Source organism: Polypterus senegalus, chromosome 12 (genome assembly GCF_016835505.1).
Source record: "Polypterus senegalus isolate Bchr_013 chromosome 12, ASM1683550v1, whole genome shotgun sequence".
In the NCBI taxonomy this organism is placed as follows: domain Eukaryota; kingdom Metazoa; phylum Chordata; class Cladistia; order Polypteriformes; family Polypteridae; genus Polypterus; species Polypterus senegalus.
Window position 1 is genome coordinate 72,468,500 of NC_053165.1, and position 18,690 is coordinate 72,487,189.

General features: G+C 44.5%; 1 protein-coding gene across 2 annotated transcripts in view; it reads left to right on the forward strand.

Annotated features, from left to right (window-relative positions):
- ccdc157 (coiled-coil domain containing 157) overlaps nucleotides 1-16,274 on the forward strand; it is a 31,704-nt gene extending 15,430 nt beyond the window's left edge. The window contains exons 7-11 of one of the 2 annotated variants that reach the window (XM_039772332.1): nucleotides 1,792-1,968; nucleotides 4,762-4,930; nucleotides 9,807-9,946; nucleotides 12,421-12,518; nucleotides 15,728-16,274. In XM_039772332.1, coding sequence (XP_039628266.1) covers nucleotides 1,792-1,968; nucleotides 4,762-4,930; nucleotides 9,807-9,946; nucleotides 12,421-12,518; nucleotides 15,728-15,983 — 840 coding nt within the window. In that variant the 3' untranslated portion in view covers nucleotides 15,984-16,274. The remainder of the gene's footprint in view (nucleotides 1-1,791; nucleotides 1,969-4,761; nucleotides 4,931-9,806; nucleotides 9,947-12,420; nucleotides 12,519-15,727) is intronic. The other variant, XM_039772333.1, reaches the window with a different exon arrangement.
- Nucleotides 16,275-18,690: the final 2,416 nt, after the last annotated feature.

Genomic DNA, 18,690 nt, shown 5'->3' on the forward strand with positions numbered 1-18,690 from the left:
CAAGCCCGTTTGTTTGCTATTCCAGTATCCCTTCCAGATTCTTCTTAAAGGTTGGCCAGGTTTCTACTTCAACTCCATGTCTTGGTAGTTTTGTCCCCCGAGTCCCACAACTCTTTGCATAAAGAAGTGCTTCTTGGCTTCAGTCTTAAATGCACTTCCCTTTGAATTCCACCAATGTCCTTGAGTACGTGATTCACCCTTAGGCCGAAAGAATGTTGCTGGATCTACTTTATCCTTCAATGCCTTCATATCTGGGTGTGTTTTCGTCACACCCTTGGAGAACCTCTTGCTAGTGGTGCCCAATAAGTTTCCTCCTGAGTTACTTGAGTGCCGTGCCAAAGACCTACCTGAAAGTAGAGTGCTGCCACATCAGTGCACCTTCTTGTGATGTCTCGATGTATGCTCAATAATCCAGGTAAGGAAATTCTAGAATTTGATTCTGTTCATCTGGACATAGTTTTTCCCAAGGGAGATACGTTTCATCACTCATCCAAGTTACTTCCTCAGTCCCAGTTGACTGCAGGTTTCTCCAACCTTATAAACTGCACCTTGGCCTAATGACCGAACTAGCACCATTGACTAACAACGGGCCGTGTGATCAATGATATGCAAATAGTCCATTGATCAATGGCCAAGAGTACCATTCACAGAGAGTGGCTGCAATCACCGCGTTGTAAGATGGCGAAAGAATCATCTACTAGAGCACAAAAAAGGTGTCATCAGGACTCAAACACCATACCCACAGACACAGTGGCCAGGGAAGCAGGAGAACATCATATCAAAAAGGCCCTGAGTAAATGTGGTTATCCCAGCTGGACTTTTGTCAAAGCAGGGAAGACACCTAAAGAATGCTCTAAGCGATCCAGGAGAGGGGAAGGACAACCGCTGCCTAAGCGAAAACCTTTGTTGATCCCTTATGTGTGAGGAGTATCGGAACAGCTCAGTGGCTTTCAAACCCCAAAAACACGCTACGGCAAAAATTGGTTCATCCCAAGGACCTGGTGCCCCGGCACAGACAGAGTAATATAGTTTATGAAGTGAAGTGCCAAGAGGATTGCCGTGAATCATACATCGGGGAAACCAAACAACCACTGGCGAAGCGGATGGCACAACACAGAAGAGCTACCTCGTCAGGCCAGGACCCTGCAGTCTATTTACACCTACAGGATAGTAGTCACTCTTTCAGTGATGAAGAGGTGCACATCCTGGACAGGGAGGAATGCTGGTTTGAGCGAGGAGTCAAGGAGGCCATTTACGTGAAAAAGGAACGACCATCTCTGAACCGAGGAGGGAGCATAAGGGTACATCTCTCACCATCTGGCAATGCGGTGATTGCACTCATTCCCCAACTCTCTGTGAATGGTACTCATGGCCATTGATCAATAGACAATTTGCATATCATTGATCACATGGCCCATTGTTAGTCAACGGTGATAGTTCGGTCATTATGCAAAGGTCCTGTTTATAAGGTTGGAGAAACCTGCAGTCAACTGAGACTGACGAGGTCTCTTGGCTGAGTGATGAAACGTATCGGGGGTTGGGACTATGTCCAGATGAACAGAATCAACTTTCTAGAACCTTCTTGTGATCCCTCGTGTCCCTGTGTATCTGGCCATACTCGGACTTTACCAGGACTTGAACCCACAGAAAGTGTGACTGTCCTCCACCTGGCATGCAGACTCACACTTCTATTGCCAGCCTTGTGCCACTCTTGTTCAGCACCATGGTGACAGGTCTTTTTCCTAAATACTCCTATGGCTTCTTAAAAGCTTGTTCTCCATTCTCATTCAGTCCCTGCAGGTTAAACACAGAGCCTTGCTGCAGCAAGTAGACTCCCTGGACCAAGAGTGCGAGGGAGTGCGTCAGAGTTTGGAGGAGAGTGACGAAAAACGAGCACAGCTCCAAGAAGAGCTTTCCCAGCTCACGTCGGAGACGGCTTCATTGCGGTGTCAGCTTCAGGAGCAGAAGGTGAGAGGACTGTGATGACACATCAGACCGGTGTTCCCCAGCCTTTTTACCATGGTGGCACACTTTGTTGTAACCGAAAACATCTCAAGGCCCACCGCTATTGTACTAACCACAGACTTGTATCTCATACGATAGCCCAACTCTCCAAAAGGAGCAGGACTATTGGAAAAGCCAGTAAAAAAGCGGCTCTGAGATTAGCGTTCACAGACACAGCACTTAGTGAGCACTTTGGGCGCATATCCCAGGTGCTTCACTCCTTTGCCCGCTTCTCTCAGGGCCTCACAGGCAACTCCTAGGCCCACTATCCACCAGCCCTGTGAGGCCACGCACAGAGAGATGGACTCTAGCAGCCAACAGACACGACTGCTGTTTCTGCATTATAGCAACTGCGGTGCTTCTTTCATGCCAGCTTCTCCAGGTAGGTGTCGACCACCTGCAGAGCTGGAACTTCTCAGGTCAGATGCACTACACTGTTTGATGGAAGCGGGGGTGTCAGCGAGCCCAAACCCCCAAACACGAACACACAGTGAGTCCCGGGTTCAAATAATGGAAGATTTATTAAACCAATTCTTCCACAAAGTTTGCAAAAAAGTACAAAGACACAAGTCTTCTCTCTCCACAATACCTTTCTGTCATCACCGCACTGCCCTCCTCCAGTCGAGTATTTCTCCACATCCTCCCAGCTCTGACTCCACTGGAAAAGGGAGTGCGGTCTCTTTATTCTGGACTTAGGAGTACCAGGGTGAATTACCGAAGGAAGCACTTCCGGGTCATGTGAAAGTCTCCCTGCAGCGCCCTCTTGTGGCACCCAGGACTTCTCTGATGGACTACATCTGCTGCCTTCCCACTGGGCACTGATATCCAGGGCTGCTGCCATCTAGCGTGCTAGGAGAGTAACCCCCCTAGTGACATCTCTTTTCATTGAGCTGTCCGTCCATCTCTTTTGGTCCTCCTTCAAGGTCTGATCCCTTCTTCCTCCCTGGCTGGGATGCCTATATGCCTGTTAGGAGCCTCCCGTTCCGGGTGAGGAACCATCCCCTCTTCTGGCCGGGATACCCGCAACTATTATTTCCGTGGCACACCTGGGTAGCTGTCACGGTACAGCACTCTGCCACGGCACACTGGTTGAAATGCACTGCATTAGACATCAAGGGCTGGAGAAGAAGGAGCAGCAAGGCTCTAACCTGAAGTCATCATGCATTGTACTAAAACATGAAGCCGCTTTTGTCAATCCCATGTGCCTTTATTAAGGTGAGGATCTTTAGGGTTACTGGATTCTTGAAAATGTTGTACTGTGGCAGACCGGATATTTAAGTTGCTGGCTTCACCTCAGGGTCATGCTAAAGTTCAGACCCTGAAATTATTTCAACACCATAGCACAGGGGTTGCCAACTCCGGTCCTGCGGGTTTTCATTCTAACCCTTTTCTTAATGAGTGACCTGTTTTTGCTGCTAATTCACTTCTTTTGAACTCATTTGAATTGACTTGTTCTTGAAGACTCAGACCCCTTAATTGTTTCTTTTTCCTTAATTAGCAGCCAAACAATAATGAGATACAAAACGAGCCAAAACAACTGGTGTCCATCATAGACTATCTGAAAATAAAGAAAGGTGAAGGTCTCAGGAATGTCAATCTGCTCAGGTCCCCAGTGCTCTTAGAAAAGAGAAAATCAACAATTTCAGAAATGTCTGCTAAAGCACAATGAGAGCAGCAACAAGCAACAGCATTAAAGCACGAGTTTAATTAACAACAAGAATGTGCACCAATTAAAGCAACTGGTTGGAGTAAAGTTGGTTGGAGTTGAGGCCCTGACTTAGTTGGTCTTCTGTTGGCTCCCTCACTTCACATTTCATTTCTGTTTGGGTGCCATTTATGGAAAGAAATGAAGCAATTCAGGGGAACGGTGAAGAAATTCAGGGGAGCAAATCTTTAAAAGCAATTCAATTAAAATTAATTGACAAGAAGTTAATTAGCAGCACAAACAGGTCACTCATTAAAAAAGGGTTAGAATGAAAACCTGCAGCCACGGTGGTCCTCCAGCACTGGAGCTGGTGACACCTGCCATAGCGGACTGTTTCCTGAAGAGGCATTAGCTCTCTTGGAAATGAGTTCTTTTGAAATTGCGGCATATTAAGTAACTAAACAATATAGTAATATACCAGAAAAGACGATATCCCTCCCATTGTGATTACGGCGGTACAAGAATCACATGAGAAAAAATATACTTTAGCTTACATTTACTGACGGTTAACGCGGTTACAGACAGGAGGCATATGGACAGACTTTATCCAGGTGGGAATCTGGATCAACACAGGCTGCCATTTCTCTTCCCCACGCTGGGAGGTTTTTCGGAACTTTGCCGACTCGTGCCTCCAAAGGGTCTGGCTGCTGTCCAAGCCTTTAAATAATGTCTTGCTTCACTTGCTGGTCTTCTCTGTCTCCAAACAAGGGCTGAATTCCTCCTCCACAAAATACACAGAAATATCATAGTGCTTACATGCCGGTTCTCATTCTCCCAATAAGGAAAGAAGATTTTGTGCTGACAGAGGACAGAAATACACTATCCTGTGTTTAAGCTGACTATACAATCCTCCAGTTGTCTTTGGCTATCTAATCCAAAGCTTGGCTAGCAATTCTAACTGCTGAGCCCCTGTGTGCCAAATTTAACATGCACATGTGAATAAATCCATACCAGTGAGCATAGAGACAGTGACATTAATATTAAAGAAAAATGTAGTATAACAGACGAGTCACAGATGAAAAGAACCTGAAGGACTCTTCCTATCTCTGCAGGTGGTGACAGAGCAATTGCAAGAGGAAAAACAGAAATTGGAAGGGTCTGTTTCAGAGCTAAAAGATTCAATTTGTCAACTGGAGAAGCAGGTCCAGGAGCAGAAGCAGAGGGAGAAGCTGCTAATGGACTACCCAGATCTGTGCCCACCCTCCCAGTGTCAACTTGACAGTGAGTCGAGGCTTATTTCTCACTTTGCAATGACCAAGGCCATTCGTACGCAGCTATACTTCTGTTCACTTAGCTGATGTTTGCTCAGCGGTAATCGGTAAGGACCAGAGGTGGGTAGAGCAGCCAGAAATTGTACTCGAGTAAGAGTAGCGTTACTTCAAAATAATATTACTCAAGTAGAAGTAAAAAGCAGTCATCCAAAGAATGACTCGAGTAAGAGGAAAAAAGTATTTGGTGAAAAGACTACTCAAGTGAGTAACTGTTTGATCATAATGAATGATTTATTTTTTTGAAATGTTGTAATAAGTCAGATTACCCAATGGCTTCGTTCACTGAGTGGAAGGGAAAAATGTGTGGCTCTCATGAGGCAACAGCATTAATAATCCAATTCTATGATGGATTTACCCCCGCATTTTAAATGTCGGCATAAAGCCAGACTCCTCGGTAGCAGCCATTGTGCCAAACGATGTCATCTGAAAACACGAATTGTATTTCCTAATGTTCTGTAGAAAATGAGTTGAATGTGGATTTGCGCTAGAAATAAGAGATAACAACGGTTCAGCTAAGTGTTAATTTCACCTTCCCGCCTGAACAACACATCCCACGTGATTCAAATGTAACCCTCTGTGCTTGGCAGTACTCACACATGATGTCCGCTTCTCCTATTGTAACTTTTGGAAGTAGGCAATAATCTTTTTCAATGTTAGAATTGAATCCCTCCATATACAGACCCTGACACCTGTGTGACATGGTAGCCTGTGAATACTGCATCCGTCGAATTCGATTCTGTTCAGCACGTTGTTCGGGTGTTTATGAGGCCGTCAATTGTGATTGTCGTATATGCTGATCAGCGAGCCTGCGAGCCTCCTCTCTCGATCTGCTTCTGTCTCACTTTCTCTTTGTAACTTGTCTGTTGTGGTCATACGTAATTTCTGTTTCAAACGCGAAAAGAATTTTATATATATAGATGTGCAAACGTCTGCTATTTCCAAATAATCAGATGAAAAATGAGTAAAAATAAATAACATCTTTACAAAATAAAGATGCACAAATAACATAAAGCCCTTGTGCTGGGCTACACCATATCATACTACCTAACCTACTGGGTCCTCCATGCGTGGAGGATATTCAGCCCTCAAAGAGTTAATGACCCCTCAGAGTCAGCACCTCGGTTTTACATCTCATCTGAAGGACAGAACTATTTTTACAGCACAGTGTCCCTGTCACTACACTGGGATCCACACACAGACCACAGGGGATGCGCCCCCTGCTGGCCTCACTAACATCTCTTCCAGCAACAACCCAAGTTGTCCTAGAGGGTCTCCCATCCAAATACATGCTGGGCCTGAACATGCTTAGCGTCAGGTGGATGGCCTGTTCTGAAGGGCAGGTGGTGTGCCTGCAGTCCTCATCACAGCATTGGTTGCTGCTAATAATTTAATATAAACGTTTCAACATCTTTGCGCTGAAATGCCTTCTGAATTCTGCTTCTTGCTTCACCGCGTTTGAATTATTATATATATGATTTATATATGCTACACCAATCCCTCTCCCACCTGGACAGAGGCAGTGGTGCTGTAAGAATTGTTTCTGGACTTCTCTAGCACCTTCAACACCATCCAACCTCTGCTCCTTAGAGACAAGCTGACTAAGATGGAAGTAGATTCATACCTGGTGCCATGGATTGTGGACTATCTTACAGACAGACCTCAGTATGTGTGTCTCGGGAACTGCAGGTCTGACATTGTGGTCAGCAGCACAGGAACGCCGCAGGAGACTGGACTTTCTCCGGTCCTGTTCAGCCAACATACATCGGACTCGGAGTCCTGCCACGTGTAAAAGTTCGCTGACGACACTGCTATCGTGGGCTGCATCAGGAGTGGGCAAGAGGAGGAGTATAGGAACCTAATCAAGAACTTTGTTAAATGATGTGACTCAAACCACCTACAACTGAACACCAACAAAACCAAGGAGCTGGTGATAGATTTTAGGAGACCCAGGCCCCTCATGGACCCCGTGATCATCAGAGGTGACTGTGTGCAGAGGGTGCAGACCTGGGAGTGCAGCTGGATGATAAATTGGACTGGACTGCCAATACTGATGCTCTGTGTAAGAGAGGACAGAGCCGACTATACTTCATTAGAAGGCTGGCATCCTTCAACATCTGCAATAAGATGCTGCAGATGTTCTATCAGACGGTTGTGGCGCCCTCTTCTACGCGGTGGTGTGCTGGGGAGGCAGCATAAAGAGGGACGCCTCACACCTGGACAAACTGGTGAGGAAGGCAGGCTCTATTGTAGGCACGGAGCTGGACAGTTTGACATCCGTGGCAGAGCGACGGGCGCTGAGCAGACTCCTGTCAATCATGGAGAATCCACTGCATTCACTGAACAAGATCATCTCCAGACAGAGGAGCAGTTTCAGAGACAGACTGCTGTCACCATCCTGCTCCACTGACAGACTGAGGAGACCCCACACTATGCGACTCTTCAATTCCACCCGGCGTGTAAACGTTAACATTATACAAAATTATTGTCTGTTATACCTGCATTGTTATCACTCTTTAATTTAATATTGTTTTTTTTAATCAGTATGCTGCTGCTGGAGTGTGTGAATTATACCTTGGGATTAATAAAGTATCCTATTTAAATCCAAAGAGGACTGTTTCATTTATGTTAGGTAGAATGCCCAGAGGGGACTGGGCGGTATCATGGTCTGGAATCCCTACAGATTTTATTTTTCTCCAGCCGTCTGGAGTTTTTGTTTTTCTGTCCCCTGGCCATTGAACCTTACTCTTATTCGATGTTAATGTTGATTTATTTTTTTATAATTATGTCTTTCATTTTTCTATTCTTTAATATGTAAAGCACTTTGAGCTACTGTTTGTATGAAAATGTGCTATATAAATAAATGTTGTTGTTGTTGTTGTTGTTGTTGTTATCTATCTATCTAATTTTGTATTTAGTGTTTAAAGCAAGGCCATCACGCTTTGTCCCTTTGAGAACCTCAAAATCTTTTGGGTTTCATCCCAACCCCACTCTTTTAACAGGGCCTCAGTCACACATCTGATAGATTTATCTGCACAGATTCGTGCCACCTTTGCACTTCGTTTATTAGAAATTGGCCCTGATGTCATTTATGAGTCCGCTGGGGAGAAACTGTATTCAGCGTCTTGTGATCGTCATCAGAGGCACTTTCCTTAATTATGAGGACTGGCGGCCAATTCATAAAAGTGTTAGGAGCCCATATCATGTGCGCCCGTTTATTCATTTTAGAAAATGGCTGCACTGTATAGCAGAACAATATTTAAAGAGAAGTAAAAGTAAGGGCCCTGAGGAGACAGAAAAGAAATGTTTGGGCTAAACTTGCAACAATGTCCTGATTATGCCAGTTGCTGTAGACAATATTTCATCTATCCAGTTCAATTTTATTTTTGATGAGTGTTTTCAGTTGGAAAGGCTGGCACAGATTTGTGTGGTTAGTATCCTAAGTTTGAATCCTGTCGTCTTGCATGCGAGTCAGTGAGTGGCCTCTGCAGAGAACTGGCACCCTGCTTGTGCTGGTGTCCTGCCTTGAACCTTCTGCCGTTGGAGCCCCTCTGTCACCCTGAACTAGACGAAGTGCCTTTGAGATTTTATCTTTTTAAATATTCAAACACCGATTGTATAGTAGGGAAGGCACAGTGCTGCAGTAGGTAGCGCTGCTGCCTCGCAGTTAGGAGGCTAGGGTTCACTTCCCGGGTCCTCCCTGCGTGGAGTTTGCATGTTCTCCTCGTGTCTGCCTGGGTTTCCTCTCACAGTCCAAAGACATGCAGGTTAGGTACATTGGCGATTCTAAATTGTCCTGTGTGTGTCCTTGGTGTGTGGGTGTGTGTGTGTGTGCCCTGCGGTGGGCTGGCGCCCTGCCCAGGGTTTATTCCCTGCCTCCACTTTGAGCTACATTATTTTTATGAAAATGTGCAATATAAGTAAATGTTGTTGTTGCACCCTGTGTTGGCTGGGATTGGCCGTGACCCTGTAGTTAGGATATAACGAGTTGGATAATGGATGGATGGATGATTGTATGGTTTGGAGACGGTGGTGCTGACGAAAGGACTGTAGGGAGAGCTGGAAATGGCGGAGTTGGAGAGAGGGCAGACACAGTTAGCAGTGAGTACATAAGAGGCAGTGCCAGTGTTAGGTTATGTTGCTCCCTAGGCCAAGCTTATCAGTGTGCCAAACAACTGATCGGGTCCTCAACCCCACCACTTTTTATCTGTACCCCAGGCTTAAGGCCTAATTTGCCTTAATGGTGGCAACAATGGTACAACAGTCTGGTGACCCCGTGAGCGTGGCTCGATTGAGAGGGTTTGGGCACATGTGGTGGAGAGATGAGGGGTACATCTGGAAACTGCCAGAGGAAAAGAAGAAGGCCAAAGAGGAGGTTTATGGATGTGGTGAGGCAGTCAGGGTGGCATGTGAATGACAGGGGTACATGGAGACAGAGGATCAGCTCTGGCAACCCCTAAATGGGAGCAGCCGAAAGAAGAAGAAGAAGAAGAGGATTTATATATTAAGGTATAAATGTATATTAAGTATTTGTAGATTGAGAAGCATGCATATGCACATACACTATGTGGCGAAAAGCTTGTGGACACCTGACCGTCACACTTGTCTAAGCTCTCTTCGTCCAAGCCAGTTGCTGGGGTTCTTATTTCTTTCTTTGTTTGTCCATTCTACCTTGTCTTTATGGTTTCTTAATAGCCCATAAAAATTTGACTACAGGATAAACCTCATCAGGCTGTTTATATGTTTTTTTACGGATTTGGAAATTCCTCATCGCCCATTGTAATAAATGCTGTCACGTTAAAAGTCATTGCCCTTGTCCACCCAAACAGGTACAGGCGATATCATTACGGACATGGAGAAACAAATGCAGGCCAATTCTGTAAGGATCGGCATCCTGGAGGAGCAGAACTCCCGTCTAAGAAACAGCCTGCAGAAGCTGAAGGAGAGCGTTCATCCCTCGGACCTCAAGGTAAGCATTTGTTGAGCCTTGACGTGAACACACAGCCGCGCTTAACTCGTACAGTGAAGTGCTCTCCTTGAAAAACTTTAAGGTAACTTCATTTGGTTTCTTTACAAAGTGCAGCCATTACACTTACAGTCCACTAAAGGCTTGTGGGCATCTGCAGCCATTACTAGCAGTGAGAATCTGCGTTGGATTGGATTTGTGCTTATTTCTTTAAAGAATGGCCTCGAGCAGGGGTCTCCAACACGTTGCTTGTAAGCTGCCGGTACCTCGCCACCCCTTTCCAAGTAGCTTGTTAAAGGGTTAATGAATCCCACATAAATCTGAAAACTTGATTAGTCAAATTAGGGGAGGGCAATATTTCCAAAAAAAAATCTTATCACAATCCTAACACAAAATCACGATCCACAATCTGAATCTTTTCAATGTGGCAAACACTTAAGAATATCCGGACTCAATCTCATCAAGAGCTAAGTGACACTTTGTTTTAAATATCAAGCAAAGTTGAATTCAATTGTTCTCTCGTTCGCTAGCTAAGCGGAGTTAAGGACCATGCCCTGAAGTTGGTGAGTGAGTGAGGAAGGCCCTGTCCCCCTCTGCCCGCTGTGTGGATCTCGGATTCGCACAAATAAATCAAACTCTGATACTTAGCGCAATGAGAGAAGTCGCAAAATCAACCGGAACGTTCAAGCAAATTCTAGAAAAAAACTCAATCTAAATCTGTTAAGTAGTTTTCACATGAAAGCGGACAGACAGACAGACAGACATTGGATTTTCTATATTAAATATCAGTAAACCTTCAAACTAATGTGCAGTTAAAGTCTCAACAGCATTTCTGGAGCTCAGTAGAGCGAGATGACTATAAGAATCTTCACCAGGCAGCTCTGAAAATGTCTGCTTTGTTTGGGTCTCCATACCTCTGTGAGTCTGACGTGAATGTCATGAAGTCAAAGTTCAGAACACGAAGGACAGACGAACATCTCAATGACTCCATCAGAGTGAACCTCAGTGGCTCCACTCCACCATCCACCTCCGTGCCAGTCATCTGACTAACTAAACAACACATCACACAGGTGACTTGACCTGTGAATTAAGTGACACAGTGACATGTGACAAAATGACAAATGATGGAGGCATGTTTTAATTCAATAGTGTGAGATACGCCAGACAGACAAAATGCACTTGCAGGTGAACTCAATATTTCGTTGTGATGTTTTAATGCAAAATGTGAGTTGTGGACACCAACATTTTGTAAACGTTCAGGCAAAAGAAGCGCATTCAGTTTGTTTGGGTCGAAGTAAGCGATGAGAATAAACGTTAGGACACATGAGGAGCTCTTGGCCGTTTTCATTTTGTAAAAGTAGCTCTCTGGGGGAGGGAAAGTTGGAGACCCCTGATCTAGAGAGACGTCAAGCAAAACGACACCTTTTATTGGCTAACTAGAAAGATGCCAATATGCAAGCTTTCGAGGCAACTCAGGCGCCTTGTTGTTTGACTTCTCACTACATCCATAGTGGCTAACACGGTACGACACCCTACTAGTAAAGAAGACCCTAAAAACGGGGTCAGTTCTGGCATGGACTCATTTTGGATGGTGCTTTTTTTCGGTTGCTAAATTTTGCTTGCTACATTCTGTAATGTTTCAGCGCTTGATCTATTGTCCCAGAGCCCGTACTTTATAACTATTACTTTTCCGATACTATTGGACGTGGGGTTTCTTGGTGTCCCCTTTTTCTTGAATTACTGAAATCATCTAAGCCTGCTAGCAAATAAAGACTTCACCCCAATACCGTTGTATTGTGTGTCTCAGGTGGCAATGATAGATTGGCCATCTTGCTCTTTGAAGAGGATTTCTTGAGTCCTGTTTTGTGTATTAATATTTACCCTGGGCGGCACAGTGGCGCAGTGGGTAGCGCTGCTGGGTTTGCTTCCCGGGTCCTCCCTGCGTGGAGTTTGCATGTTCTCCCCATGTCTGCGTGGGTTTCCTCCCGCAGTCCAAAGACATGCAGGTTTAGATGCATCGGCGATCCTAAATTTTCCCCAATGTGTGCTTGGTGTGTGCTTGGTGTGTGCCCTGCAGTGAGCTGGCACCCTGCCCGGGGTTTGTTTCCTGCCTTGCACCCTGTGTTGGCTGGGATTGGCTCCAGCAGACCCCCATGACCCTGTGTTAGGATATAGGGGGTTGGATAATGGATGGATGGATATTTACCCCATTTTTGACACACACTGCATGCCCATCCTACCTAGAAGGGGGTCTCTCTCTCTCTCTTTCTTTCTCTCTCTCTCTCTGAATTGCCCTTCCCGAAATTTCTTCCATTTTGTTTTTCTTGTCTTCTTAGGGAGTCAAGGCTGAAGGCTGGTGTTGGGGTGGCTGTCAAAAAAAACACAGGGCCTATTCCTCGTGTGATTTTGCTTAGGGCTATGCAAGAAAAACAATTGTTGTTACTGTTTGAATCTCAAAAAATTCTTTATTTGTCTAGATAATTCCTCAGATGCAGCTCTGGTCAGATTCCGCGCTCAGCCATAAGGACGAAGCCTCACAAAATTCGCCGTTTAAGGATGACGTTCACCTCACAGAGTAAGTTATACCTCTAGACTGATAGAATTTCTATTTTGTTAATTTTGCCCTGTGATGGACTGGGCGCCATGCCCAGAGTTTGTGCCTGCACTGCACCCTATGCTAGCTGGGATAGGCTCCAGTACCCCCCACGTCCCTGTTCAAGACAAAGCGGGTTAGAGAATAACAAACTGACATTTTGTTCATTTTAGCCTTTACTACTTCTCTCATGCCACTGAAATCTGCTGCGACTTGCATGCTTTCTGTTTACCCAAAAGTCGTGTGAAATCCTTGGGGATTAACAAAGTACTCACGTGTAAGTCGGGTCTTGAAAGCGGAAAAATCGATCATAAAAATCAGACCCCAACTTATACGCCCGTTCAAAAATGCGACACTTAATTTTTGTTATTTTACATCTTTTTGCCTCCTCCAATCTCACATCAGTTTCTCAGACGCATCAAATTTTGTTGCAGCAGCGCAGTTACCAATTTCTTTCGATACTTCAACAACGTTTAATATTCTCTTCTGATTGAACATAGATAAGTGATGCTCTTACGATAAAGGCGTATGAGGGGGTGAGGTACAAAAAACAGAAAACAGTGCAAACGTAATCACCATGTGGTCACATTGGCACAATAGAGAGAGACAGAGACGTTAGGAGCGCATGCGATACAGCGCACGCCGCACCCACTTAGAAAAAAAGGCAGTGTGCCCTGTGGCTACTCTCTCAGGCGGGCATTAGCATATCGCAATTTCTTGGACCAATAGCGTGAGTTTTCCATATTCGACTTATACGACCAACATTATACGGTAAAATCAAGTCTCGACTTATCCGCGGGAGAACTTATCTGCGAGTAAATACGGTATATCAAAAATAATTGGAGGTTTGCGTTTCTAGTAACTTGCGGAATCCATTCCATTGAGATTGGTTTGAAATTTGCTCGAGCTCAAGCCCACCTTCACAGGCTAGGACAGATTCTGCACTTGTCTGACAAAAAGTAAAATAGTGAATTAACCGTGACCCAGTCAAGTCAGAGTCGCCATTCAACTCGTCGTGTAATCGTAATTTTTGTTTTTGAGGATTCTTAATATGCCCAAATCCACACACTCCTGCCCACATAGCGCAATTCAAGGTCAGGAGTTTGAGGCCTGTGCTAGCAACATGAGCATCCAGGCAGGAAGTACGCTGGATAGGTACTGGATACCCACCGGCGTTTTCCTCAGCGAATCGTTTCCCAATTCTGTGCACCTTTTCTTACTAGCAATTTGCAAAAGGGTCTGTGTGGGTTTTATCTGAGTGTTCTGCGTTCTGGGGCAGCACGGTGGCACAGTGGGTAGTGCTGCTGCTTCGCAGTAAGAAGACCCGTCTGGGTTCACTTCTTGGGTCCTCCCTGTGTGGAGTTTGCATGTTCTCCCTGTGTCTGCATGGGTTTCCTCCCACAGTCCAAAGACATGCAGGTTGGGTGGATTGGCGATTCTAAATTGTCCCTAGTGTGTGGGTGTGTGTGCGCCCTGCGGTGGGCTGGTGTCCTGCCAGGGATTTGTTTCTGCCTTGCGCCCTGTGCTGACTGGGATTGGCTCCAGCAGACTGCCGTGACCCTGTGTTAGGATATAGCGGGTTGGGAAATGACTGACTGACTGGCTCTGCGTTCTTCCTAAATGTTAGTCTGATTGGTGGCTGAAAATTGGCCTACTTTGAGTGAATGTGCCCACAATGCTCTTGTTTATGACGCACGCAAATTGGCATTGGTTGGTGATGTCTAGCCCCACCAGATGTTTTGATTAGACATGCCTATAGGTGGGTGGTCTCTTTGTAGTGAAGAAGATATCCTGTCACTGTTCCTATGGCTCCGTGGGATGTGAGAGACCTGAAAACCCATACAGACATGGGAACAATATACGAAAACACACACGACCTCAAGTCAAGAGTGGCGTTTGGGGGTGGCAAGTGAGGCGACTGCCCCAGGCCCCGCTTTTGAGGTCCACGTGTCCCGTTATTCTCCAGTTATTTTTTGATAAAGTCCATGTGTTATCTTGTAAAAATTAAGCTGAATACTGTAATGAGAAAATCCGGCGTATGGTAACATTATTTAAGTTTATACAGTCCACACATACTGGTAACAGCGTTTGACGTAACCGGCTCCGTGTGGGGTTGCTCAGCTCGAGGCCCGACCCTTCACACCCCAGAACTTTGGATCTTTGAGTCAGCAGGCATTGTGCTGTCCAGGATTCTGAATACAGCATTACATCGGACTTGCCGACGACAGGAGCCGATCTCCTCACTGGACCTTCTCAGTTTAAACAACTGAAAATCGATGAGCCCATCACATTTAGCGATTTGGATGCTGACTGTCATGCTTGTACCTTTTTGTGACAGCCAATAGTGTGCTGTCTGACAGAGCCGGCACTCTACTAAGGGTTAACGGGTACAGAGAATTCAGCTGCCATGTTTTTTTAATTCTATCGTGTGACTTCAGACACACTCGCTTCTCATCGATTTACACCCAAGTTCCTTATTCCTTATCGCTGCATTATATGTATTGAGCTTCCGGATGAGCATTCATTGGTTGTCAGCCCTCATGCACACAGAGCCACCATCTATACTGTTAATTACTTTACTATACACTTACTTTATGGTTAATTACTTTACTAAACGCTTACTTAACTGTTAATCACTATACTATATGCTTACTTACTTAACTGTTAATTACTTTACTAAATGCTTACTTAACTGTTAATTACATTACTATACACTTACTTAACTGTTAATTACTATACTATACACTTACTAAACTGTTAATTAGTTTACTAAACGCTTACTTAACTGTTATTTACTTTACTATACACTTTCTTAACTGTTACTTTACTATATGCTTACTTACTTAACTGCTAATTAGTTTTCTAAATGCTTACTTAACTGTTAATTACTTTACTATACTCTTGCTAACTTTACACTACTGGCTTCATGGGAGCGTGCCACCAATGTAACTGAAAGCTATGACTGGGAATTGCAGGCAAAGTCATCTAACGTGACATGGCCTTAATGGAAGGTAAGGACAGAGCTGTGTGCTAAGCAACTCTTCCTCAATGGCTACTGGCCTGGGTGTCTACTAGTCTTATAATCTGTCCATAACAAGACTACGCGTTTAAATATGTCCACACGCTGTCACATTAGGGTGGATTCCTGCAGATTTGCAAGTTTCTTAATGTAGCTTTATTTCCATTCACAGTTGCACTACACACAGCTGGTTGAAAGACAGAGACAGCGACTCAGAGCATAGTGTGAAGACCTCCAAGTCCTCGAGAGGCTCAATAGGACCCTGGGAGAAGAGGTCACCCCCTGTGACTGGATACAGCTATGCGCCCATCCCTGTGGTGTCAATTCCTAAGCCGAGGCCTCACACTGGCAGCGGCAGCTCCATGCGACTCAAAGAAACTTCAGGGAGAAGCCAGCCAGTGACCACATTGCAGGTCAGAAGGAAGTAGTGGGACTTGGAAACTAAAAGATAAATGGAGACAGCCAATAGATTTGTGTAATAAATCATTTTGTAGGGATTTTTACACGAGGTCAAGCTGTATTTCTTTCAATGTTTGAGCTCCATTAGATCAAGCCGGCTTTGGATTCATTAGCAGGAAGAGTGTGGTAAATCTGATCCGAAATTGGCAAAAAGAGCCAGTTATCATGTGACATCTAACAACGAGCGCTGCTTCCCACTTGCAATCAATTTAAATGGAGGAAAGTTGGCTGAACCTTTGTGTCTGTGTGGACCACCCTTACAAAGAAAAAGAATCAGGAGTGGTCTCCCCTGGACTTTCTCGTATACTCAGATATGGGGATGGATATTTGAGGAGTAAACTGCAAGTCAAGGATTATATTTTTATATCATGTACATTAAAGAACCATCAACACAAAATCTAATTAATAATATACTGAACAATTATTAATAAAGTAAAGCTGAGTAAATCGGACTCAGCAGCTTCATGAATAAAAGGTAAAAGTACCACTTCCGGTTAGTGGAAATAGCCCAAAAGTTAAAAAAATTAATTTTCGTACCTAATACTTGTAAGCAAAATTTGGTTGACCGAAGTGAAAGTGTACTCAAGTTATTGTGTTCACACACACACACACAAAAATACACACATAGACAGACATACATAATTCCAAAAATGATAGTTTCAGACTCAAGGAGGTCTAAAACGTTGAGATTCATCAAAATCTTGAAAATCGAATTTTTGGGCGATTACAATACTTTCCCTATACTTCATATGACAAAGTAAAAAGAGCAATGAATTGTTCAACAACCAAAAATTGTAGTCTCAAGGCTACAAGTCCATCTCCAGAGACCTTAATGTTGGTCACTTTGCTTAACATCATTAAGAAGTTTTACAGCCCGTGGCATTGTGGCAAACCTTCTTGAAAGTGGACGGAAAATGGAAGGTTAGGGCAAAGAATTGTTGAAATGGTGGATAGAGAACCGCAATCGACTTCCAGAGAAATTTGAGCTGACCCGGAGACATAGGGCACACCAGGTTCAGCTCGCGCCATCCATTGCCATCTGAATGAGATGGAGACCCAGGAAGGACCCCACTGCTGACACAAGAGACCTAAATAAGCTAGACTGGAGTTGTGGGAGAGCATCCTGTGCACAGAGTTTCATAAAGCACATCGTGAAAAGAACACACGCCCTAAGTACAACATGGTGGAGGTTCACAGTTACTTTGCGGTTTGCCTTACTGCTTCTGGCGCTGGATGCCTTGACCATGTGCATCATGAGACCTGAAGACTATCCAAGAAGTTTGGAACGCAGTGCAGATATAATAAGTTTATATGTTTAATATGTCACTGTGATCTGTACAAAAACATTTTATAAATCTGCTTCTTCTCACATGTACAGCTAACACAAGGCCAGATTTAGCACACAGGGGCTCATCACTTAGAACTGCTAGGCAAGCATTAGAAGACAACTACAAAAATGGGCAATGTGTACTATTTATGTGTGACAGGGTCAGCATAACATTGGATCTTCTTTTTTCTTGTTTGGAATGGCATGATTTACCTAAGTGGGGTGCCTGCACATGGAGAGAGGGTATAAAACCTTGGCACATTGCCCGGTACACCTTTGAAGCCGACAGACGGATAAGAGATAACGTCATCCGATCCTGAAAATCCTTCAAATGCAGCGACGAAAACGGCAGACTCGATACATCGAGATCCCACCTCGGTAATAGTCTTGTCATTGGCTTCCTCGTCTGTAATGCTGCGTAAATCGTCATTAAAGTTATTTTCTCCTATGTGATTTCTTACCGCTGTATCACTATGGGAGGGGTATCGCCTCTTAATATTATATCTATAGAGGTTCGAGTTACTTAAGATGCCGCAATTCAAAAAGAACTTATTCCAACCAGAGAGCTAGCGCCCCCTAGAGGAAAACAGTAAGTCCCTAGGGTCACGGGTCTTCCAGCAGGACACTGACACAAACCGACAAACGAGAGGAGACCATTCAGTCCATCTGGCCTGTTTCTTTAGGTAATAGTAAAGCCAGTGGTCTCAAACAATGATATTTTCATAAGAAAAATGAGAACTAGAACGGAAAATATTGTTTTTTTTTTTTTACAATATTGGCAGAGATATCACGGCCACGTGCTCTTCTCCCCACGCAGGGGACGCCCTCCCGTCACAGCTGAACACGATCCGACACAGTGACGATGTTTGATGTTGGAGCGTACGTACCCACCTTCTGCTTCCAACTTTTGACATTTTTGGAATAGAGATGAAAACGACATTCTCGCCCCCCCCGATAGCAAAACCAAAAATATTGCCTAAAAAGAGGCCCTCGGATGCAAAAGCTACCAATATAAATTCTTCTCAATACAAACTATTAAATTTTTTATTGATTTTTAAAGTTTGTCTTGTTTCACTACTATGTGGGGGCCATGGGGGACAGCTAGTACTGTATATGACACATATAAATTGTCATCGGTTGGTGACGTCTGGCCCCTGCAGCTGGGTGGTGCTTGGCTTCCCTTTCAGTAAAGAAAATATCGTACCACAGCTGCTGTGTCTACATACGTAGAAAAGAGAAGACATTACTGGTCTGATGCCACATCAGTCATTCGTTCGTGCCTTGTCCAATTATTTGTAACTAGCAAAATACCTGCGCTTCGCAGCGGCGAAGTACTGCCTTAAAATTTT